The following is a 24,673-nucleotide window of genomic DNA, read 5'->3' as shown; positions in this document are numbered from 1 at the left end:
AAAATTTACATTGACTAAAAATACTTTGTATTTGTCACATTTTGATAAAAGACATATAGCTACTTTGTTAGCTTATAATATACACAATCCTGTTATAAGTAGTATAACGGGTACTTATTCTGACTGCACAGTTTTTAGTAGTTTTACTAATGTTTCTGTGCAAGAATCTTTAAACTTAAGTTACAGACAAAGAGAAAGCCATCACAACTAAATTTAGTACATCAAAATATTCAAGGCTTTCTTGGCAAAGAATTAGAGATAGAATTATTTATAAGTAAATTTAATATTGACATTGTATGCCTCACAGAACATTGGTTGAAACAGTCCAACATGGTATTTCAGTTACCAAATTATGAAATATTGAGTACATTTACTCGGCAAATTTCAATTAGAGGTGGTTCAATTATTTTATTAAAAAATAACATTAAAGGGAAAGAACGTAAAGATATTGTAGCACTTTCAAATGAATGCATTATAGAATTATCATGTGTAGAACTAGAGAAACACATAATTATATGTGTGTATAGGCCTCCTAACTCAGACTATGAAAAATTTGAGTCTACCATGGAAGATGTACTGAAGTTAGCATTCAAAAGTAACAAATTTATTTTGGTATGTGGGGATTTCAATATAGATCTTCTTGTTGATAGTCCTATAAGTAATAAAATTAGAAACCTTTTTAAAAGTTTTGATCTGGATCATATTTTCTTTGAACCTACTAGGATTACATCCACTACGGCAACATGTATTGATAATATATATTGTAATTTTAGTATTTTAAATAAATCGATTATAAATAGATTGCCGTCAGACCATTGTGGACAAATAGTAACATTCGCATGTAATGAAAAAAACGAGATTATGTATAAGTTCTACAGACCAACAACAGCATTTAAATTACAGAATTTTAAAAACAGATTAAATGGAAGTTTACCGTTTTTGATACTTGATAATATTGATCCAAATATATCATATAATCGTTTTTTCAATATAATAAAAAATCATTTTGATAAAAATTTTACAGTAAAGAAACTTAAAGTCAATAATTCTAAGTACGCTGAATGGTCAACATTAGGTATCAATATAAGTAGGGAAAATATGTATCAATTATATGATATTAGATCATATTTGCGTGATCCTATATTCTATGAATATGTCAAAAATTATTCAAAGTTATTCAAAAAAGTATGTAAGGCCGCCAAGGCACTTTATTTAAAGAATAAAATTAAGTTTTCTAAAAATAAAATAAAAACTACCTGGAATATAATAAATACTGAAACAGGTAACATTAAGTCGCGCCAGTCAGAATATCAGTTAAAAGCAGAAAATGGCGTTATTATTGATAATAATGAACTAGTTGCTCAAACTTTTGATAATTTCTTTTCAACAATACCTCTCAAAGCTACGGAAAATTTAAACTCGTCACCTAGTTTAGCTGAAACATTATTAAAAAATACCATAAATCCTTGCGTTCATGACTTTACTTTTCATCATATCAGTTGCTCCTGTGTGATAAAGACGTTCAACGCTCTCAATCTAAAAGGAACTGAGGATATCTGGGGTATGTCAGTTAGAGTCATGAAAACTGTAATAAGTGAAGTTGCTTCACATTTAACTGAAATATTTAATATGAGCATTGATCAAGGTATTTTTCCAGATCTAATGAAAGTGAGTAAAATAATACCGCTATTTAAATCTGGTGACAAAGACAATATATCAAATTTTAGACCTATCTCAATTTTACCAGTATTTAGTAAGATTTTTGAAAAGATACTACTTACACAAATGTTAGCTCATTTTAATACACATGATTTATTTCATAAACAGCAATTTGGATTTATGAGTGGACGGTCTACTACTGATGCAGGCATTAACTTAATACAAAGTATTTTCGGTGCCTGGGAAGATTCACAGGATGCCATTGGTGTCTTCTGTGATCTCTCTAAAGCGTTTGATTGCGTTGACCATAGGATATTATTACGCAAACTAGAGCATTATGGAATTAGAGAAAAATCCTCAGAACTCATTGGATCATATTTGCGCGATAGAATTCAAGTGGTAGACATTAAAGGAAGCAAGTCCAAGGGGTCATTTATAAAAATGGGTGTACCCCAGGGTTCTATACTTGGCCCATTTCTTTTTCTTGTTTATATAAATGACTTACCATACCAGTTTCAAAACATACTTGACATAGTATTGTTTGCTGATGACACATCACTTATTTTCAAAGTGAAAAGAAATACAAAGGATTTTAATAATATAAATATTGCTCTTGAGGATGTTCTAAACTGGTTTACATCAAATAATCTAGCGCTTAATTCAATGAAAACAAAATGTGTTAAATTCTCTTTACCAAATGTAAAACAAGTAACGACAACTGTTAGTATGAATCATCATGTTTTGGACTTTGTTGATGAGACTTCGTTTCTTGGTATTGTTATAGATAATAAATTGCAGTGGGGTCCACATATATTCACACTAGCCAAAAAACTAAGCTCGGCTGCTTTTGCTATCAGAAAAATTAGACAGTTGACTGATACTGCAACAGCGAAACTAGTGTATTTTAGTTACTTCCATAGTATAATGTCGTATGGTATTATATTGTGGGGAAGAGCGGCTGATGTAGAATCAATTTTTATATTACAAAAAAGAGCAATTCGTTCAATATATAATTTACCGTGTCGCGTATTTCTTAGAGAACGCTTTAAAGAAACAGGTATTCTTACTGTTCCCTCTCAATATATATATGAAAATATTATGTATGTACGCAAAAACTTAAATTTATTTCCAAAAAATAGTCACTTACACGCTTTTAATACAAGGAATAAAAATAAATTAAATATGCCTAGTTATCGTCTCAAAAAAGTAAGTACATCTTTCATGGGACATTGTATACGTTTTTATAATAAATTGCCAGATAGTGTTTTAAATTTAAGTGAAGCCAAATTTAAGATACATGTAAAAAAAACACTTTGCTCTAAAGCTTATTATAAAATAAACGACTACTTAAATGACTACAATGTGTGGACTTAATTACAATTTTTAACTTTTGTTATGAGGCATATAATTTTTCCCATTGACATGGATAATGTAATAACAATAAAGAAACTTATTATAAATTTTGTAATGACATATTGTAAATTAAATAATGTAAATTTAATATTGTAATGGGTGAAAACTGTGATCGGTACAGCCTATGCTGTAAATAATATAATTGACGTAGTGGAGTAACCTGAAACAGTCATGCTCGCTATAAAGTTCAAACTTGTGGCGGCGTGTTGGGCCGGGTCGATGTGCTCCCTCAAATATGGTTGAGTACAATGATGGCTGGCTCATACGTCATACTCGTGAACGGGTGCTGCTTGTGGGGACTGGTCTGTTCAGGTTGTGAACACTGATTAAATTTTTTGTTCTTTGCGATAGCATATGCTGGTGGTCACTCTATTCTCCAAAATTGAATTTTATCATAAACATGTTCCACTATTATTTGAAAAAAATTACGAGCTGAGTTTCTTGTCAGTTCTTCTCATCTCGATATCATTCCGAACTGACGGTAGATTTGACATATCATAAGAGTCTGTAATAGACCTACATGAATAAAGATATTTTGAATTTGAATTTGAACTTATTCAAAATATATATTTCGATAATATTTTAACTTTTATTAGTGATATGTTTATTACATATTTTGGCTGTTTACAACAATTTGGTAATTCTGATTATTCTATATCAAAAAATATTTGTGTTCCCAAGATAATATGGTCTATATTTGATTAGCTTCTGTGTGCTGATTAATTGTTTACATAATAGAACAATACATAATGTTTCAAATAACCATTAGTGTTGAATTACAAGATTAAAAAATATACAATTAATGAAAACAATATCATATTTGAAAATATATAATATTGCAGTAACTATATAATAATATTATACAATATTTAAATTGGGTTAATTGACTATCTTGTAACATGATATTGAAGAAATAAATTAAAGAAATTGCATACTTACATATTATTTAGAATAAAGTTGAAGCAGCTGATAAAACTTTCAATATGTCCTATACCTTCCAAACAAATATTAAAAAAAAAAACTAAAGCACTAATCAATAAAAATAAATATTCATTGTATTTGTACCAAGATATAATTATTTATTTACGTACAAAATGCATTATTCTACGCAACGAGCTAAACAACCGGCGCGTGCAGTTGAATCGATAGGAAAACACTTGAATGGCGAGTAGCCAGGCCGCGGCATACGAGACAAGAAAATCGATAGCCATGCGACCATCAACAGTTTACAAAATATACATAGGAACAAATTACAATACTCACATTAACAAGATGGGAAGACAGGCCGAGAAGCATTTTCTCTTTCTCTATCTCACGCCTTTTCATACTAATAAGCCTTTCTAAATCACCCGTAGATAACATTGTATTTGTCTTATTGTTTATATCGTGAAAGTTTCACTTTCAAACGCGGGAAACGCGATTGTAATAGAATTACGAAATAGATTTTTGCAATACAATAGCAAATACTTCACATTAGTTATGCTCAATTTAGTGTATCTTTTGTATTGTTTCTAAATAATTATAAATAACAGATTTCAATTTTTATATGATTTATAAATTAAAATTATACGTAAAGAACGGTTGACGTTGATTTGAAATTTTGATTTGAAGTTTATTGTGGTCAAGAGACTGACTGTCAATGACAGCAATCTGTCATTTATTTTACTCAATATTTATTTTAATTTAAGGACTGTATGGGTACAGTTTCCTTTGCCTTTCCTTAGGCAGAAATAGAAACAAAAAAATAATAATAATTTAATGGCGCATGGCGAGATATTCCACGAATTTAGAACATACAAATTAAAAAAATCATATTAAATTATTATCTGATGAACTGATTCATTATATTTTATATTGTAATACCGGTCATACTACCTAAATTAAATAAGTATTATAATGTTAGTATGAAGCTTATTATAGCTTAATACAAAGAGACCTCTATCGACGTAAGTTTCCAATCATTTTTAGAGTTAGAATATTTTTTCTTAGTTAGAAAATAAAATAAGGAACACAAAAAGAAGGTCCCGAGACCGCATTCTCTTAGAGGAATACAGACGACCTATAGTCGGGTGGGGGGAAGAGGATTCTAGCAATGTGCCATGTCAGGTTGACCTCCACGTGGTTACCCCTGGAAATCATCGTGATAAATTTCTGATGAATTTGTCACGATTGGCTGACTGACCTCCTGACCTCATCTTCATCTTATCATACCCTACTGATGCCTCGCTAGCGTAAATCGTTAGCACAGGCAGTTGCACCATACCATTGTCTTCCATTAAAGACTTCTAATCAGTAAAGTTGTAATATTATCTTATCTCTGGTATGACTGACAGTAAAATCATGATTGACACAATAGCTGTGTTTGAAATAAAGGGAACAGCAATATTGACGTTATTGATTTGACATTGGCTTACATGATATAGGTTAAAACTTTTAAAATTTGTATTGTTTTAATATTTCAATTAAAATTTAAAGAATACTTCAAAATAATTAAATGCCAATAAAATACGTAGTACTTGCTTGTACAGTGAAGGTTTTTAGTGAACTATTTGAAATTATTTACAAAACTTTTAATATGTTTTGATTATTATATTGGTTTTCTAGTTTTATTGCTTTATATATACATACACTGTATATCAAGTGTTAATAATTATAAGAGAAATAATTTAATACAAGATGGTAAATGATCATGCACGTAAAATAGCTGAATTAAAAGGCAAAATCAAGAGTTTTCCGGATTTTCCCAAGAAAGGAATATTGTTTTGGTAACTTTTATTTTTATTGTATAATTTTTTAATTATGTTCATAATTTAGGTTTATCTTGTTAGCTTTCGAATTTGCACGGCCGTCAACACCGGTGGCAACAGCTCCCGAAGGACAGGGTTAAGAGCCTCTTAGTTATTTAGAACAAACAAAATTAATAAATAAAACTAAATATTATGTATAACTTAACCTAACTTAATTAGGAAGTAGTGCTATATTTGGGAGCATTATTAATATTTAAATTTTTCTTTTTTTTTCTTTATTTATGTCTTATTGTTTTTTAACTTCATCTGTTTTTTTAGGGATATATTTTCAGCAATTGCAGATGGCGCCACATGCAAGCTGCTCCAAAATTTATTAGTGGAGACAATACGGACAAAATTTGAAGGTGTTGAGGCAATAGTGGGTTTGGAGTCTAGAGGGTTTCTCTTCTCCTTCTCTTTAGCCGCTGAATTAGGAGTTAGTTCTCTGCCAGTCAGAAAGAGAGGGAAGTTACCTGGAGAAGTGGTATCCCACAAATATGATTTAGAATATGGCTCTGTAAGTATTTATATTAACAATAACATAGAATAATTAATACAGGATAATTTAATTACAAACTGTCTGTAAAAATTGCTTATGTATATATATATATATATTATTATGTTTCTTTTGTGTACATAATAAAAAGTATTATTATTAAGCAGAGTTTGAATTATGAATAGGTATTAGATACTGACCCATTGATAGAAATACTTCGATATGTTTTGCAAAAGAAATCGTTTTAGCAATTTTATCTGTTTCAAACAAAAAAGTTAGAACACATGCTTATTCTAAAGACATACAGAGTTCTAGACACAGCTAATTAATTAATATATATAAAAATGTCTGCATAAAACATACAAGTAATCAATTTGACAAATTTCAGGATGTATTGGAAATCCAGAAGAATACAATCCGTCCGGGTCTCAAGTGCCTTATTGTTGATGATCTAATAGCAACTGGGGGGACCATAGCTGCATCTATTCAGTTATTAAAAGCTTGCCATGCAGATGTCATTGGTTGCCTAGCAGTGATCGAACTAGAATCTCTACACGGCCGTAAAAATATTCCTGATGGTATACCAGTACATTCCTTAATTAAATATGATTAGCAATAGACACTATGTTAATATACTATTTCTCATGTAATAGTGGTCAAATTATTCAGTTCAGTTGAATGAATTTCCAATGTAACCTAGTGTCTTTTGGCATATTTACAAAAGATTAGGGCAGAGTAATGAAGAGTATGAAATTTCCAAATAGAATGGAAATTACATAGAAGAATCTTCCAACAAATTAAATTTGTGTCCTAGGTAATATGTTAATATACTATTTCTATTTCTCCTGTAATAGTGGTCACATTATTCAGTTCAGTTGAACAAATTTCCAATGTGACCCAGTTTCTATTGGTGTATCTACAAAGACATCAGAGCCTATGAGCCAAATACGCAAATCGAAGGGAAGTTGAATCATCCTACGAACTGAATGTGTAACTGCACTATGGTTGGGTAACATACAGTCAGTTAGTCATCAAGTTGCCTGATTGTAACTAAAGTTCCGTTTTTAACACATTGGTTGTTACCTATTTCTAAATAGGATTAAATGTAGTAATCAAATAAGCTAATTATATATGAGTCCAGCTAATTATATTAGTTGGCACATTTAATTGCTACATCAATTAAATGTGTCAATTATCTCTAAAGAAGGCGGGCGCTAGCATCCAAATGCACCAATTGGAGTCCAGTTATTCGCGAAACAAATGTATGTTACCAGCCTAAGTAATGAAATTAATTTCCCATTAAATAATACATTTTCAAATGATAAACTAAAAATATATATACTATGCTTTATAAAAGCATGTCACAGGATGCTTAAAAAGTATTCCCAAAATTAAAAAGGTTATAATAGTTTCTCAAGTTGTAACTAATAGGCGGATATTATATTATCAAATATACGGGAGCACAGATTAATTAATTAAATTAGTAGTTATGTCCCGTGGCTATCTCCTCGTACATTACGGGATATAGTATCCTGAGATATGTTATCAGCATACTAAATTTATAGTATCATATTTGTTAATTAAAAGGGTAATAAATATTCACACATACTTCATTCTTATAAATTATTGCGTTTATGATATTGAAATGATTCAGCTATCGAAGCAGTTAATATATATAATTATCATGAATGGCCTAAAAATAATAGTGGTTTAATTTTCGTTTTTATCTTGTATACATGACTCTAAAATGTAGATATGACCCCATATCTTTGATAATGTAATACTCCCATGTAATACTAATTATATTATATATACCTATTTGTATGTTGGAATGAGTATTGGCCTATCTTATTGATCTAAATTGTATAATACATTCCTTAGTTATAAAATTTTTTTAACTATTGTTTTTTATATTTAGTAATATTTTACGTTAGTCTGATTGCTTATAGTATGTTTATAGAATTACGTTATTGAACTATTTTTAACGTTTATCTGAAAAATAAATATCATTATTATTATTAATTTAAATATTGAAAAACATTTCAAAGATATAATTATATAACATAGTTATGGTTAGAAGCATGATATCCCAGTCCTCTTGAATGGCAACGCATGAGAGGTAAGCGGGTGTCACATGATAACATGATGTCTGTAGTGTTGTCGGCTATATACATGTATATAGGCAACGGTAACCACTTATATTCTACAATAAAAAAAAACACCTACGCAATCCTGTCCCAGTACATAATTTTAAAGAGTTATTTCCAATTATTGAGAATATTCTATTTAATATTAACAAGCAACCCATCCCAGTTTCGCATGGATACTTTTTATAATATAATATCTCAAGACAATTCACACAGTGCCATCTTGTTTTAAAATAAGCGGAGCTTATGGGTACTAGATAGATTTTTTTTTTTTTTGTAAATACATACACAAAATGCATAGCTAACAATCATACTCTGAATATACAAATATTTGTATCGTGCGAGGAATCGAACCGGCGACCATCGCAAGCAAGGCGGTGTGTTAAACTGTTAGTCCACCGAGGCCGTCATTATTGCAATCATAATTTATTACATTACTCTTTAGTAATGTAAAAGTGAAAGATTTTTTTAAATCAGTTAAGTATTTTTTTAATTTGTCCATTTGCAACAAAAAATGGAATCTTTTCTCTTTATGATATACCTATACGAGTATGTTTAGAAAAACACTGAAAAATAACAATTACGTTCCTAAAATTGTTAATTCGAATATTTGTTCGTTAACCTAATATTACTGCTCAATTCAATTGAACAAAAAAAGACCAATTTACAAGTATACATTTTTTAAATTTTATCAGTAATAACTTTGTTTATAAGCTCTGTTGGTTATATTGATTTATATGTATTAAATAAAACATTTTTTTATTAATATTTACTGTCTTTTTATTACAGTTTTACAGACAATATTTCAGTGATTACTTAATATAACAACCATGTATTAAATAAAAAATAAATACCATTATTATGGAACGTTTTAGTTATATAATTAACCAAATGAAATTCGGTTTAATTTATTGAATAGATATCACAGGTGTTTTGACGTGTTCTGTAATGTTTGGATTGCCAGAAATTTTAGGAGTAATTTTTGGATCTTCCTCATTATCCTGTTTCTTTTCTTTTGGTACTGTATCTCTTTTGTGTTCCGACTTTGGCGTTGTCGAATACGCTGCTGGTTCCTCATGTATTCTTGGTGTATTCACTTTCAAAGTAGAACTCTCTAAACCTTCAGATGCAGAGAGTAGTGGAGATTTTGGGGAGTTCTTTCCCGTATCAGCAGATATTGTATCTCTTTTATGATCAGATTTCGGGGTTGTGTATGATCCAGCATAGGGATACGGTATAGGATATTTGTGCACGTTTGGTCCTGGACTTGACGTTTGCGAATAAGTGTTCGTTTCAAGTGGATTTGTCAATTCTGAAGTTCCTAGATGAGTTGTTGTTCCCTTGTTTTCTGTCGCTGGATTGTTGGCATTGTTAGAGGTTGTCAATGGCTCACCATTCTTATTTTGCCCATTCAGAGGTAGTATTGGTGTGTTTATATCTTCTGTCTTAAGTGATTGGTCATTATTTTCGTCGCTTTTGGTAATATTGGATGAGGTTAACGATTTAGGTATATTGTAATTTTCATTTTTAGCTACATTATGTGTGTCTCGTTTAGTTCTTTCTTTATCACTTAACATTGTAACAGCCGGTTTGTCGTGTTTGTTAGAAAATATCGTGGGAGGTTGTTTCTCGTCCTTGTTCTCTACTTTTGGCTTAATTCCAATATTAGACGTTACAGGGTTGCTATTTTTATTTTGATCGTTGAGTGGTAGCGCATGAGTGTTTAAGTCTTTGAGTGCACTAGGTGAATTTCTTAACTGTTCATTATTTTCATTATTGTTAATATTCGATGAACTTAATGTTCTAGATATGTTGTAATTTTCATTATTATCTGGATTATGAATGTCTCGTGTGGTTCTTTCTTTATCATTTATTATAGATTCAGTTTTGTCGTTTTCCTTAGATATAATGGTAGGAAATTCCTGTGCGCTTTTGCCATTTATTTCTGAATTAGTATTGCTCTTCGGATCTGAATGGTCTTTCGTATTTATTTTTAAGCCAAATGTTGGAACCTCTTGACTTAAAGTTGATGGTATATTTCTACCATAAGGTGATGACGTTGTATGCGTAGGGTTGTTTCTATTACTAACAACTGGTGCCAAAGTTTCATCAGATTTATCATCTTTGCTAGTTTCTCTTGCATTTCTGTCATTAGCAATGGCTATTGGGGGACTTAGAGGAGCACTATTTTTGTCCTTATTCAATTGTACAAAAGTGGGTCTTTTAGTAGTAGATCTTGAAAAATCATCGTTACCAGCTTTTTTATAGATGTCCGATAAGATTTTTTGATCTTCTTCTTCTTCAGTCGCACGAGTGTGTCTTGCTTCTCCATTGATTGGTTTTGTTTCTTTTCCTACGATATCAGCACTTTTATTTCTCTCCGTTACGTGATCCTCTGATTTATTTGCTCCGTCTTTTTGATTTCCTGCATATTTAGTTGGTATTTCTGTTTCTTTTGTTTCAATTCCAGTAAGCGATGGAATCTTAGGCTTCAGATTGTCTTCATTTTGTTTCTTAGTATCGTGAGTTGTGTCACGAGTTTTTCTTTCGTTGTCATACTTTTTATTCTCTGCAGATAATGAAGATTCAGGTACTTTAGTGGTATCAACATTTGTACGTGGTAAGGCAAGTTTAGATCCTGAAGTTTCTAATGGGTTTTTAGGACCTCCTATTTGCTTAGGATGAGTTAAATCCTGTTGTTTTTTGTCATCTATAACTTTTGCCTGTGATGTTGGTGTCGCGTAAACTTCCACATGAAAATCGTATCCTCTTAACACAGTTGGGCTTTTGAGTTCTAAAGTAAGTTTTTTCTGTCCTTCTCCTCCATCGACGATATCTACATCTCCGTCTTTTTCGGGCCTAAGATCTTTCACTATGATTTTACTTATCACTTCGTCGTCTGTTGTATTGATTGTTACATTTTGCATTTGTCTCCATATGGCGGGACTTGCTTGAAAGTTTTCATCAAATATTTTCGTGCCACCTTCAGAACCGAGGGAAATATCCCGGGCATTGGTTATGGAAACCAAAATAAGCAATGTGAGTATATTGTACATGTTTGTTTTGGTTTGACTGACGCTGATTGCGAAATCCAAGCTTTTATATGACAAGAAGTTTGAGGAAAATTCTAAGGAACAATAATAAAGTGAGTCACTTAACATGGTAATTTTTTATTGTTTCAATTAAGATCTTCCTACAGGAAAAATATGGTATTTGAATACATTCGCATAGAAAAGTTGAATGCGTGGTATAATAATAATATCTATGTGATAATTCCAGTTGAGAATGCGGTCAAACGTGCTGAAAGGTAATAAAAAAATCCTGCCGAGGTTTTCTCACGAGACTACAGCATGGGGTTTTTCAAGAAGGGTATATTAAGGTTTCTTAAAGGTCGGCAACGCGCACTTGACACCCCTGGTGTTTCAGGTGTCCATAGGCATGGTAACCGTTTACCATAAGATGGGCCGTATGCTTTATTTGCCACCATAAAAAAAGTAGTATTAAAAAAATGATTAGTTTAAAATCTTGTGTTGGTAACGAGATGAGATGATTTTTATCTACTGTCTATCTCTGTTATCTAGGAAGACTATAGGCTATATCATTTTCCTTCTTCATATTATACCTACATACTCTTTATTTACACGTTACCTTGAAAAAAACTGCCTTCAGCAATAAGGCCGCCATATTGTCTCTTCAAAATTCTCCAAAGAACAGTTGATCCCTTCTCAGATCGGTGCTCTCTCTTCTCTCTCTATCTCTTCCATTTAGACTCTTCGTTAGTCACATAAGAACGCATGAAAGAAAACATTTTAAGTTGCTGTTGACGGATTTACAACAATGACATCATCATCATAAATTTTATAAATCTTAACAATTTTGTTGTCACTTGTACCACTTGCTACTTGACATTTATCGACACGAATCTGTTAGTACGTTTCCGGAATAAAAATTAGGTGAGCTTACGTTCGTGTAACGTGCTCGTTTAACCACAGATTATGGTCCAGATTAGCATTGTCTGTTTAATATTTTTTTATGTATGGGTCGCTAAATTCTCGGTCGCATAGAAAAAAATATTTAAATGTAGCCCGCGTATTGGTTACGTGGGTCGCATTCAAATTGAATTCTAATACGTATTGTATAATGTCAAATTTTTATGTTTACTTTATTAGTAGAGGACGATTTAGAACTTAAGTGTCGTCGTCGTTGATCTTTTATTCTATTATTTTATTAACAAAGGCTATAACACAATAGCAGAGGGTGGCCTCACTGCCCCTCTGAGTTATAGACCGTTTTATCTCTGGATATTACTTCTAAATTTTATTATATGCAGCCATTGTAATAGATTATTGGAGACAAATAAGGATGCTGACGATTATTATTATATATGGTCCATTTGTCTGCGCTGGTTGGACAATAGTCTTGCTATTTGGCTGTTTGTATTCATTCAAAATCTTAAATTACATCATATTGAACGCAAGTTTCTTGTGCGGATTTGTGATGGATGAGTCTGCTTTCCGAATGAGTGGTAGAAAAAAAAATTAAGTATAGGTATAACTATTCAAAAGTGCTTATATTATGTTTATTTGAATAAAGAATGATTAAATTTTCACATTAAAAACACTATGTTTTTTTTATTTTGTGTCAGAAATACTAGGATATTACTTCTTTTTTAATATATCTACTAGCTAATTTAAGGGCAGTTGAATTCTTTGTTCTTCCAATTGCATAAAATTATCAATTAATAATATTTTTATTAATTATGAGACAATAAAATTAGAAAAAAAGTTTCTCTTACGAAGTAGGCAGTGATGTAGTGAATATTCATGAAAATTTGTTATTTTTGATACCACTGCGGGCCGTAGGTTAATCTTACCTGATATAATATAATCATATTTTGTCAATGTCAATGAACAATTATGTAATTTACGAGTAAAACGAGGTTGTCCGTCATGTGAGGAAGTAATGGTCACTATATATCCTTACTCTTCCTTACAAATACGTATATGAGTAGATAAGAAATAATAAAAAAAAAAAATCTTATGTCCACTAATCGTTCTTATTAAAAAGCTTGGGACTCGACAATAAACAGAATAAATGAGTAGGTAATGCTAATATAAAACACTAGTTAACCCAGCAAACGTATTGCCATATATTATTAATATAGCTAATAAAAAATAGGGGTTGATGTTAGAAGGGTGTAAATTTAGAATTCTATGTCATTTTAATGCCAATTCATGGAAAAAATTTAATACAAATAAATAAAATTCTACCTTATCTGTGCGAATATAAAAATATATAACAACTTATTTTCAAACCTACCAAGTATATAGGTATATACAATTTCATCAAAATCGGTTAAGCCATTGCGGAGTAGTATGGCAACTAATACTGGCACAAGAATTATTCTTCTCATTTGTTTTATCTAATTTATGTGAAATAAAAAATATAGAGAGCATATTAGTTACTGATAGAGCAAGCGGGTCCAGCATGCAATTATCATCCACTCAAAAAATACACAGCAGGTAATACAAAATAAAATTTATTTAAACGCATATCGTTTGTTATATTCAACAATTCATTGATTCATAACATTAAACATCTATACATGAACGAAAATGAAATACTAATCAGTTCTGCAGTAATCCAGTTTGGAGCAAGGACATTTCTCTTTCATCTTGAGACCTTTGGCCATTTGTTTCATGAATGGATGCAATTCGTCGCTGAAGAACGGCCTGAAAAAATATATTCCTACTATTGAGTTCTGAATGTTAAGAGTAATCCAGATGAATAATTAATTTTAATTTGTTATCATTACATAGTATAAAATAAAGTCGCTGTTGCTGTCTGTCCCTATGTATGCTTAAATCTTTAAAACTACGCACCGGATTTTAAAGCTACGCACCGGATTTTGAAGCGGTTTTTTTAAATAGATAGAGTGATTCCAGACGAAGGTTTATATGTATAATACATGTACACCCGGGCGGAGCCGGGGCGCGTAGTTAGTAAGTTTATAAACGAAATAATATAAAAAAATATTGCTTTTTAATATTGTGGCGGGCCATAAAATTATCGCTATTCCATCTATATAAAAAGGAGTTACCGGCATAACATCTTGTTGATTTCTTGCTGATATTCCTCAGTGGCTAATTGGCATTTTTTGATTTGGTTCAATTCCTCTTGTTTTGCTCTTTCCTGTAAGTTTTGAAAGAAAGAAAGAAAGAAAGAAAGAAAGAAAAATATTTTATTCAGTGCAATGTATGTATTTTGAAGCATATAATAAATAGCATTTTTATACATGATAATGGGCGGCCCCGGTGGTCTAGCGGTTTAGTACACTGCCTTACTTCCCATGGTCACGGCTTTGATTCCAAGCACGATGCAATTTTGTAGTCAATATAGCGAGACACTTTCTGTTGGAATTGGAACTTTATTGTCTATTTAGTACTGAATATTTAGGTTTACCTTTAAAATCTTATTATATTCGATTTGCTCCAACAATTCCTTTTGGTGTGTTAGCCTAGCCTGTGCGTCGACCATTTGTTTATGGTCAACTAGCTGCTGGAGCTGACTGAAAAGTTGTCTATGATACTCGTCTTGTTCCTCCATCTTCTTTTTAAGAGTTTCGCGGGCTTCTTGGCGTTCTTTTATTTGCTCAATCATTGCTTTGCGGACGTCCTGTGTAGGTAAAGATTATTTCGTTTACTGGTAACGAACTAGGTTGTTCTAATTATCAACCGATTTTAAAAAAGGAGTATGTTTTCTAATCTACTGTTTTTTATGTGTGTGAAAAAATATTGTTTATACGTAAATTAAATAGTAAATTTTGTAATAATAATACTATACTAGTAGGTATCATGGCGTTAGTTGTTATGTCACACGTATTTTTAGACTATTTTTGTTTTTTAGTTTTAATTAAGGAACCAAAAACCTAAATTTATGTCCTAATTAAATTTTCTTTCCCCAACAAATCCTCCAAAGCCACAAAATACTCCCAAAAGACCCCCAATGTGATATCACTGTATGAAATAAAAACATTACAATTTATTAGTACCTTTGTTTGCGAGGCACGCTGTTGAGCAATTTAAGTGTACATATCGTAAATGTTTAGAATAACATTATAAACGCGAAAGTTTGTGAGTATGGATGTTAGTTACTCTTTCACGCAAAAACTATTGAATTGTAATCAAACTTTACAGTAATATAGCTTATATCTACCTACATCAGAATAACATATAGGCTGTAGTTTAAAAAGATATTGTGTAAATTGGGCGAAATATAATGATAAATGGTATAGTGTGAAGCAGACGAAGTTGCGCGGGTCAGCTAGTTTGTAATATTTTTTTAAAAAACTATTCGGCGGTGAAGGCCTGATATGACCAGCTGTGAAAAGGACTGTATGAAAAAAACAAAATTATCGCCCCTAACTTTACCACCGCTCGGACTAGTTTAATTTGTTATCAGTGTTTCCATCACCAGTGACAAATATAAATATACACGCAATAAATAAAAATATTCACCGTATTAGTCTTCTGTGCCCATGCAAGATATTGGCATCGGTTCTTGTCCACCTGCTCTTGCATGTTGCGTGCCTCTTGCTCGAAAATGTGATCATCTGCTGTCTCCAATCTCTTCATCTCGTTTTTAAGTTCTGCCATTTTGCGATTACATTCATCTAATTCACGCTGTAAATCCAAAAGCAAGGTTTCACTTTGTACAAAGTCGTCTCAGTCAGTCACGAAGAAATCTTTGTTTCAGTTTGCAGGGAGAAATTATCGACAGGGAATTCATCCCCACATGCTTTAACCTAAGTGGTCTTGGATGTTTTAGAGGAGTTTCCTCCTGCGTACACTTAAGACTTTGGAATGAACTACCTGCCGTAGTTTCCTCGAGACATTACAACATGGTGTTTTTCATGAAGGGTATATTAAGGTTTGACGACACGCACGTGACAACTCTGGTGTTTCAGGCGTCCAGAGCCTACGATAACCGTTTACCATCAGATGAGTCGTATGCTTGTTTGTAAAAAAAAAATAGGCACTAAATTACAGGCATGACATCCTAGTCCACAGCATGGAATGGCAGCCCGTCAATGGTATCACGGATGTAACATGATAATGTGATATCTGTGGTGCTGTTCATGTATATGGGCGATAGTAATCATTCACCATTCGCCACCTAGACCCAAGCTAAGCAGATTTTGTATTATGGGTACTAGATAACTGATATAAATATTTAGATACATTTTTTTTGTAAAAGCATACATATACTATACATTTAGGTACGCTTATCCTTTTCCACCAGGGCATTGCCTTTCAATCGCTTTCTGTTCTTACCCAATGGTTAGCTGTCATATTCAAATTCAAAAATAATTTTTTCATGTAGGTCATTTTAGCCGGTTATGAACGTCAAGTTTTTACATTATAATTTTTTTCCCTCCATTTTTTTTTACCGTCCACTTCGGTATATAGATCTAATTGAGAAGAACTGGCAAGAAACTCAATTGAATTATTATTTTTTTATTAAAGCCAGTTCATTTACAATGTATAGGTATTTATATAGGTGTCTATGTCTAACATTACATGAAAATCCCGTACATGAACAACTATTGCCATGCACGCTCGTCATTCAAGTAATCGTTTAGTGAGTAATAGTTAGAGAATGCCATATGGCATTAAGCTCGTCAAATTGTACAATTTTATATGTGCAATAAAGAATAAATAAAATATACACAGAAAACATCAAGACTAATAACAATATTTGGATCGTGCGCGGAATCGAGACCATGACCACCGGAAAGTAAGGCGTTTGCTAAACCGCTAGATCACTGAGGCTATAGGTTAGATATTACCTCTTTTTTCCTGTGCAACTCTATTTTCGCCAGTTCATCAGCGCGGCCCTGACCAGCAAGGGAGTCCCACGTGTCCGCAATGAGTTTGTCTTCAGCCCTTTGCTTGGCGATCGTCTCCTGCCTCTCGAGTATCATCTGTTTACGTTCAGATGCCGTTTCCTTGCGTTTCTCAGTACGATCCCGTTCAGCTGGTAATATTAATAATGATATATATTATTTTTTATTTTTTTCCACAGTTACAGTTATTCTTTGACGCAAATATATAATAATAATATAACACAATTTACTAGCTGTGCCCTCTATATCATCCGCGTGAAATTTATAGCCTATGTGTTATTCTGGTGCATCAGCTATATTATTGTAAAGTTTGATTAAAATCTATTCAAGCGTTTGTTCTGTTTTTGCGTCAAAGAATAACAAATATTTATTCATCCATGCTCAAAATCATTCATATAAGCGGCTAAAATGTCCTACATGAATAAATGATTTTTGATTTTGAATTGAATTTGAATTCGCGTTTATAATATTAGAAAATTTTCCGTCATAGCCACAAAATCCAAAATCACGAAATCCAATATGACAAGAGTGTCAAAATAGTGGAAGCAAAGCAAATTCGTTACCTTCTTCTTCCTTCTTCAAATCTGCCGCCCACATTGTCTTCATCCTCAGAGTCTCCTGCTTTAAAATCTCTTTTTCTTTCTCCCTCTGCTGTCGTCTCTGCTCAAGTTGGTAGTCGGCATACTCTTTGCATTCCCTATCTCGCCGTGATCGCTCAATGGCATCTTGTTCCATACGAGCCGCCTTACAAATAATATTTATACTTATTATTATATTGTTAAATGCAATATTATTTTATCTGTACTAATAATATGACGGTTTAGCATAGCGCTATATTTTCAATGGTCGCAGGTTCGATTCCTCGCACGATACAAACATTTGTATTCATAATTATGATTGCATCAGTCGGAATGTACAAATACAAAAATATAGTTGCTATGTATATTATGTATGTATTTAAAAAAAATTACTAAGTATATTTATCAGTTGTGTAGTACCCTTAACACAAGCTCTGTTTAAATTAGATGGCGCAGTTTGAATTGTCTAGGGATATTATTGAGCAAAGTCTATTACTCACTAAACGATTACTTAAATGACTAACGAGCATAGCAATAGTCCTATTGGTAATGAGACTTGTTTAGTATTTGTGTAGTTTACTAAAAAAGTTGCGAATGTTGCTTACCATTAAATAGGCCGTCGACTTGCTATTCCTATAATCATACTAACATTTTAAACGCGAAAGTTTGTGAGTATGGATGGATGATTGTTACTCTTTCACGCAAAATCTACTGAATGGATTTTGATGAAACTTTACAGTAATATAGCTTATACATCAGAATAACATATAGGGTATAATTTAAAAAAATATGAAAATTGGACATAAAATGATAAATGTCAAATAATGCGTAATGCAGTCATACGGGTCAGTTAGTATAAAATAAATTTATTAACCAAAGCATCTGATTCCTTCATGGCGACTTCATGCCACATCTTCTCGAATTCTTTCTCGGCCATCTTCATTGCTTCCTTCTCTCTCATCTGGTACAGCTGTATTTCCGCAGCCTCTTTGGCGCGCAGCTTCAAGATGCCTGGCAGTACGTGAACACATTTAGACCTATAAGGTAAAACATATATATATTAAAGTCTGTTTACATTATTGTGTCCATATAAATATTAATAGAATTTAAGTTTTGTTTTTAAAATCCGCCATACGTTATTACTTTATTCAGGGGAGTTTCCTCCTACATACACTTTGATTGCGAAATGAACTACCTGCTGAAGTTTTCTCATGGGACAGAATGGGGTTTTTCAAGAAGGGCATATTAAGGTTTCTAAGGGTCGGCAACGCGCACCTGACATCCCTGGCATCTTAGGCGTCAATATGCTACAGCAGCTATATACCATCAGATAGGCCGTATGCATGTTTGCAAATCAACTTTTTTTTTTTATTTGAATATGGTATACTGCACCGGTCTGCGCTAACGGTATCGCTGGCGGGGCACCAGTGGAGGATAAGATGAGTGATAGGTCAGGTCACTTAGCAAACCGTTGTAAAATCACCCGTAATTTATTATGTTGGTTTCCAGAGATAACCGGGTGGAGTCAACCTGACATGGTACATTACTAGGTTTCCTTCTTAAATCTACCACACGAACAAGCACCAATTTTCAAATCAAAATAAGTAATGGAAATCTGTTCACGCTGTTAGTTCTGAACTCGTGCAAAAAAAAGTAAAATGGAGAAAATCCTAGTCTTGATGTCGGTTAAAATGACATTACTAACAGAGGAGTGTCCTTATATTTCTCTTCGTGTTCTTTCTGCCGTTTCTCGAGCAAGTATTTGAGACGGTTTTGCTTGTCTTGCCATACTGCCTCCGCACCCGCCTGTGCTTGTTCCACAAACTTGCGGATGTTTGCCTCTTCTTCTGCGGAGAGCAGATCTAATAATCTGTATGAAAATTGGTACAGAATAATCTTGTTGTAATAGGTATAATTTGGTAACCAAATTATATACATTCCCATGTAGATATGGGTAGAGGGTATACGAACGAATCTTAATGAAATTTCACAAGACAGATTGTCTTATGAGTACATACATATGCATGCCTCGGTGGTCTAGCGGTTTTGCACAGCGCTTTACATTCGGTGGTCGCAGGTTCGATTCCTTGCACGGTACAAACATTTGTATCCATAAGTATGTCTGCTTGTATTGGTTATGGGACTAAATGGCGTTGTGTGAATTATTCAGGGATTATTATAACCTATTTTTATACCATCATGGCCTAGTGGTTTACTACCTTGAATAACGCTCAACAGTTCAAATTGGCCTACACAATAAAATGCCTTGTGTGTCAATTTACATTTCTGACTTCGGTAATAAGAAACAAAGATTAAGTAAATATGTATCAGTTGAGTTTCTTACCAGTTCTTTTCAACTGAAGTAGCTAGTCGAACTGGACTATAGGGATAGTGATAGAAAATATGACGTGCACAAAAGGCCACGAGGTCCTATGTGAATAAGAATGAATAAACATTTTGAGTTTGAGGTCAAGATATGCTGATCGAACTCTGACTACCCCAGCTAGGACAATAGTCTTGAGGGTATTTTCTTTTTGTTTTTGTTAATTTAATCAAAAAAATGTAGGTTGTAGGTTTGATGACGATGATGTGGCGTTATTTATAAAAAATATAGATAAAGCTATTAGATAAGTAAGTACTCTGACCTATTACGTTTCTGTTTGAGATCCTCTTGATATGACGCCATGCAGAGGTCGACACGTCTCGCCACGTCGTTGATAAGGGATCTAAATATACATTACGTAACGTAAAAATTGCTATAATTCAGATATTTTTAATTTATGTACTAAATTACGTATTAAACAACATAATAATAGGCTCGTGTGTGGCATTACAGCGTCTATTTTCAACTAAATAATAAAACAATAACAGTTTAGTTAACCATTGTAGTAAAAAAATAAAGAATTTGTTTTATAAGACTGGTGATTATAATATTTATTTACTACTAGCTGCACCCGCGACTACGTCCGCGTGAATATTAACTTTTTTTTTTCTAAAATAAAAGTAGCCTAAGTTACTCAAAAAGCCCCGTTAAAATCGGTCCAGCCATATCAGAGATTAGCCGGAACAAACAAACAGATAGACCAAAATTGTAAAAAATGTTATTTTGGTGTATATACCGTATTTATATTCATATGCATGTAGTAAAACGTAGTATTTCAATATTACAAACAGACACTCCAATTTTATTTATATGTATAGATTATTAGAAAACATACACACACGAATTTGATGTCCCTAGTAGAAATAAAAATAATATTTATTCAAAAACACTTAATATAAGCACCTTTGAATATTCATATTTTTTAATCTACCACTCATTTGGAACGCAGACTCATTACAAGAAGAATGAGCAAGAAACTTGCATGTTGCTCTTTTAAATAAATATTCTGAATTACATTTTTAAGAATTTTGTGAATACAAACTGCGAATTAACTGAAACATCAGGGGTGTTACGTGCGCGTTGCCGTTTAGCTACCATTAGCCATGTAATACCATAAATATTCAGCGTGGAAACCTGACCACTGACCACCGCTACTGGTAGAGTTATGACCTTCCCTATTAATGATCAAATTCCGACCGTTATTGGATCCATAGTCATATTGCGACACGTGTTTCGCATCTAAGTGAGGCATCATCGGGCAATCAATAGAGTTTGGATATAGTTTGGAAGTCTAGTGTTGACTGTTCGGCAACCAAACCAGACTACTCTTTAGATACGAGGTTTTAGTGTCGTATGTAGGTCGTTTATGTGAGAACAAATTGTTTTATTAACTTATTAGACTATTTTTTTTAATAGATGCTTATGGAATGATTCACCCGCCTGCGCTAACGATTTACGCTAGCAGGGCACCAGTGGAGTATGATGAGATGAGGTCAGATCAGTTGGTTCATCGTGACTAATTCATCAGGAATTTATCACGATAGTTTTCAGGGGGAACCGCGTGGTGGTCAACGCGTGGTTGACTTGGTACTTTGCTAACGAAGGAGTAATGAATTAGTTCACATTACTTTATCAATTTTCCCCCTATTATGACTTGTTTAATAAGTCTCCATACATGGAACTAAATTTGATATCGGAACAGTGGTAAAGAGCCCTTGAAACTTTGCCAAATCGTCAGGTAAAATTCCCTGAGCTTTTATTAAACACGTACCTTCGATCACAGCGTATGAAGAAGTCGCTATATTGCTTATCCTTCAGGTCTTTCAGTTTCGTTTCAGCACCTTTCCGCTGCTCTTCCTCTTCAGCGCGCAGTTTCTTGACGAATTTCTCATAGCGGAATGTCGAGTTTAACACGCGGGAGGTCTGCGTAAAATAATTAAAATAAATGTATTCACACTTGTAATCATGTGACAATAAATGTGCATGGGGATTTTGAAGAAAAAAATCTATATATATTCTATATAGTAGCTGTTCCCGCGACTTTGTCCGCGTGAAATAGTGATCTTGACCAAATAATGAAAAAATATTTAATGACCTAACCTAATAAAAACCATATATAAAAAAGTTTTACCGCTTTAGCTTCAAATGACGATACAGAACTCCATACAATTCAATCAGTAGCCTAAAAAATATCTAGCTTTGCAAATAACGACACTTCCATACAACCTTGCAACTACCTTTTCAACCGTTTTTTCGCATTCAAAAGTAGTCTATGTCCTTTCTACGGGTGTAGACTAACTGTGTACCTACTACTTATTATTTCATTTAAATCGGTTTAGTAGTTTTGGCGTGTAAGACTAACAGAAAGACAGAGTTACTTTAAGAAAGAAAGAAAGAAAGAAAAATATTTTATTCAGTGCAATGTAACAAAAATACAATATAAACAACAAACGAGAAAAAAAAAAAATGAGCAAATAAAATGTACATATAATTAAACTTAATTTACCATAATTAAAAATAAACATAAAATAATCATTTTTTACATCCAAAAATGCACTGAAATGGCTCCACTCACTTTAATGTATGTCTTTTGGTTTTCACACTTTCGCATTTATAATATTAGGAAGGATATTAAGGTGAGTAGTCAAGGACAATAAATAGTTGGCAGTTATTGCTGTTGTTTCAGAGTTCGCTACTGAATAAATAGCGAACTCTGAAACAACAGCAATACAGAACGTCTGCGTACCTCTGTCTCACCTATTTCTGCCACCAAGTAAGCTTGCTTTATAAGGTCTGTTTCGTTTGTAGGATGCAAATTAGGTAGGGAAATTACAAGATAAGGGGAATGACATCTTAGTCTCTAGAGTTGTCCACTCTAGAGACTACTGAGTAGCGAGTGGTGTCACAGTATTACATGATAACATGATGTCCGTAGTGCAGCTCACTTATGTATTCAGCGGTAACCGTTTACCATCAGGCTGGCCGGGTTTGTTTGCCATTCCGATTACATGAAATAAGTTTTTATCTAGTAGGTATCCGTATTCTACTTACATAATAACAATCTGGTACTCCCCTAGGTCCTGGGCCATCTTTAGGGATCTTCTGTCGCGGAGCCTGAGTGGGTTGCTCCAACATATCTCTTTATTTACAAAAAAATGCAATATACATCCAAATAGCAATTTTGTATTACTGTTGTAAAAAGTCAAATGTGAATATATTTTTTACTAGGTACATAACTACATATATTTTTATTTTTTACGGCGCTGGATACAAGTTCTTTTGAGCCCAACCTTAACAAGACACAACACTAAACTCATAAGATTTAGGTACATTAGTTATTCATAAAAATGTTGCGTCTCAATTAAATAAATTATAATAATCGATTTAAGCAATACATAGTACCCAATAATTATTTGTAAATAAAATCATTGTCTTCCAAAATATAGGTACAAAATATTGTTTCTCCAAGTTCTCGCTTTCACAAATGTATCTCCATAAGGTTCCAAATTAGATTCTAATTTTGTCAGAGGAAAGTTGTCTTCCACGTCTATCGTAATTGTTATTATGTACTTACTTCTGCGATAAAAAAAGTACTAATTGACTTGTACAACTTATTTCTTAGGATTGTTGTATCCCAATATTTTAAATGTGTTTACAGTACAATAAAGTATTACAAACAAATAAACATTCTTACTAGTTCCTTTTCAATTGAGGCAGCAAAATATATATAACTAAGTAATTTCATGTATGAATAAATGATCTTAACACTTGCCATTCATGCCGATATTACTTCTTATTATAATTATATAATTTATAGATTAATTTTAGAAGTAAATATACTATATACTTACACTTACTTTTATATACATATACTTATATAAATATATTACTACAGTAATACCGGATAGGGTAGACTGTGAATCGTCGTTGTAAACCCTACATATATATATTGCCACACCTAACTCGTTTTCCACTTGAAGAATAGAATAGAATAAATTTAGGACATAATCGTTAGTTGACAAAAAAAGTAGAATTTTTCTTTTATATTATTTAATCAACTTTTAAGCACTGCTTAATTAACAAATCAAAAAACATTTAACAATCAAATGGCACATTGCTTAATAAAATCTAATAATAAGCATAAGTGTATCAAATACATAACAACTTTGTTTACAGAAGTCATCAGTGGAGAAAGAAACAATCTTTGTTTCATATTACCCTGTAGTTTATAAAAAAGTGATCTTAGAAATGAAAATAACATCAAAAATCAATCAATCAAAAACATAAAAAATAAAAAAACAAGAAA

General features: G+C 32.5%; 4 protein-coding genes across 4 annotated transcripts in view; 1 reads left to right on the top strand and 3 right to left on the bottom strand.

The window, feature by feature from the left end:
• Positions 1-4,630, bottom strand: part of LOC131850195 (caldesmon-like) — a 29,703-nt gene extending 25,073 nt beyond the window's left edge. Inside the window, exon 1 of the mRNA XM_059200368.1 lies at positions 4,336-4,630. Within this exon, the coding sequence (XP_059056351.1) occupies positions 4,336-4,434 (99 nt within the window). The 5' untranslated portion in view covers positions 4,435-4,630. The remainder of the gene's footprint in view (positions 1-4,335) is intronic.
• Positions 4,631-5,492: 862 nt separating this feature from the next.
• Positions 5,493-7,091, top strand: LOC131850188 (adenine phosphoribosyltransferase). Its single transcript, XM_059200361.1, has 3 exons — positions 5,493-5,837; positions 6,138-6,375; positions 6,743-7,091. Exons 1-3 carry the CDS (start codon positions 5,749-5,751, stop codon positions 6,965-6,967), a joined length of 552 nt encoding a protein of 183 aa, XP_059056344.1. The 5' UTR covers positions 5,493-5,748; the 3' UTR covers positions 6,968-7,091.
• Positions 7,092-9,293: 2,202 nt separating this feature from the next.
• On the bottom strand, positions 9,294-11,646 carry LOC131850183 (myb-like protein X). The gene has a single exon (XM_059200356.1). The coding sequence runs from the start codon at positions 11,555-11,557 to the stop codon at positions 9,410-9,412; it is 2,148 nt and encodes a 715-aa protein (XP_059056339.1). The 5' UTR covers positions 11,558-11,646; the 3' UTR covers positions 9,294-9,409.
• A 2,409-nt stretch (positions 11,647-14,055) lies between these two features.
• Positions 14,056-23,574, bottom strand: LOC131850184 (trichohyalin-like). Its single transcript, XM_059200357.1, has 11 exons — positions 23,419-23,574; positions 22,139-22,290; positions 20,630-20,710; positions 19,690-19,854; positions 18,859-19,021; positions 17,970-18,150; positions 17,350-17,537; positions 16,019-16,183; positions 14,964-15,176; positions 14,602-14,693; positions 14,056-14,233 (listed from the first exon to the last, which is right to left on the bottom strand). Exons 1-11 carry the CDS (start codon positions 23,500-23,502, stop codon positions 14,125-14,127), a joined length of 1,593 nt encoding a protein of 530 aa, XP_059056340.1. The 5' UTR covers positions 23,503-23,574; the 3' UTR covers positions 14,056-14,124.
• Between the last annotated feature and the right edge of the window lie 1,099 nt (positions 23,575-24,673).

The sequence above is a fragment of the Achroia grisella genome, unplaced genomic scaffold, assembly GCF_030625045.1.
Source record: "Achroia grisella isolate CSIRO2021 unplaced genomic scaffold, CSIRO_AGI_Agris_v1 utg702, whole genome shotgun sequence".
NCBI classification, from domain to species: Eukaryota; Metazoa; Arthropoda; class Insecta; order Lepidoptera; family Pyralidae; genus Achroia; species Achroia grisella.
Note: the sequence above shows the minus strand (reverse complement) of the source record. Positions and strands in the feature narration are given on the sequence as shown.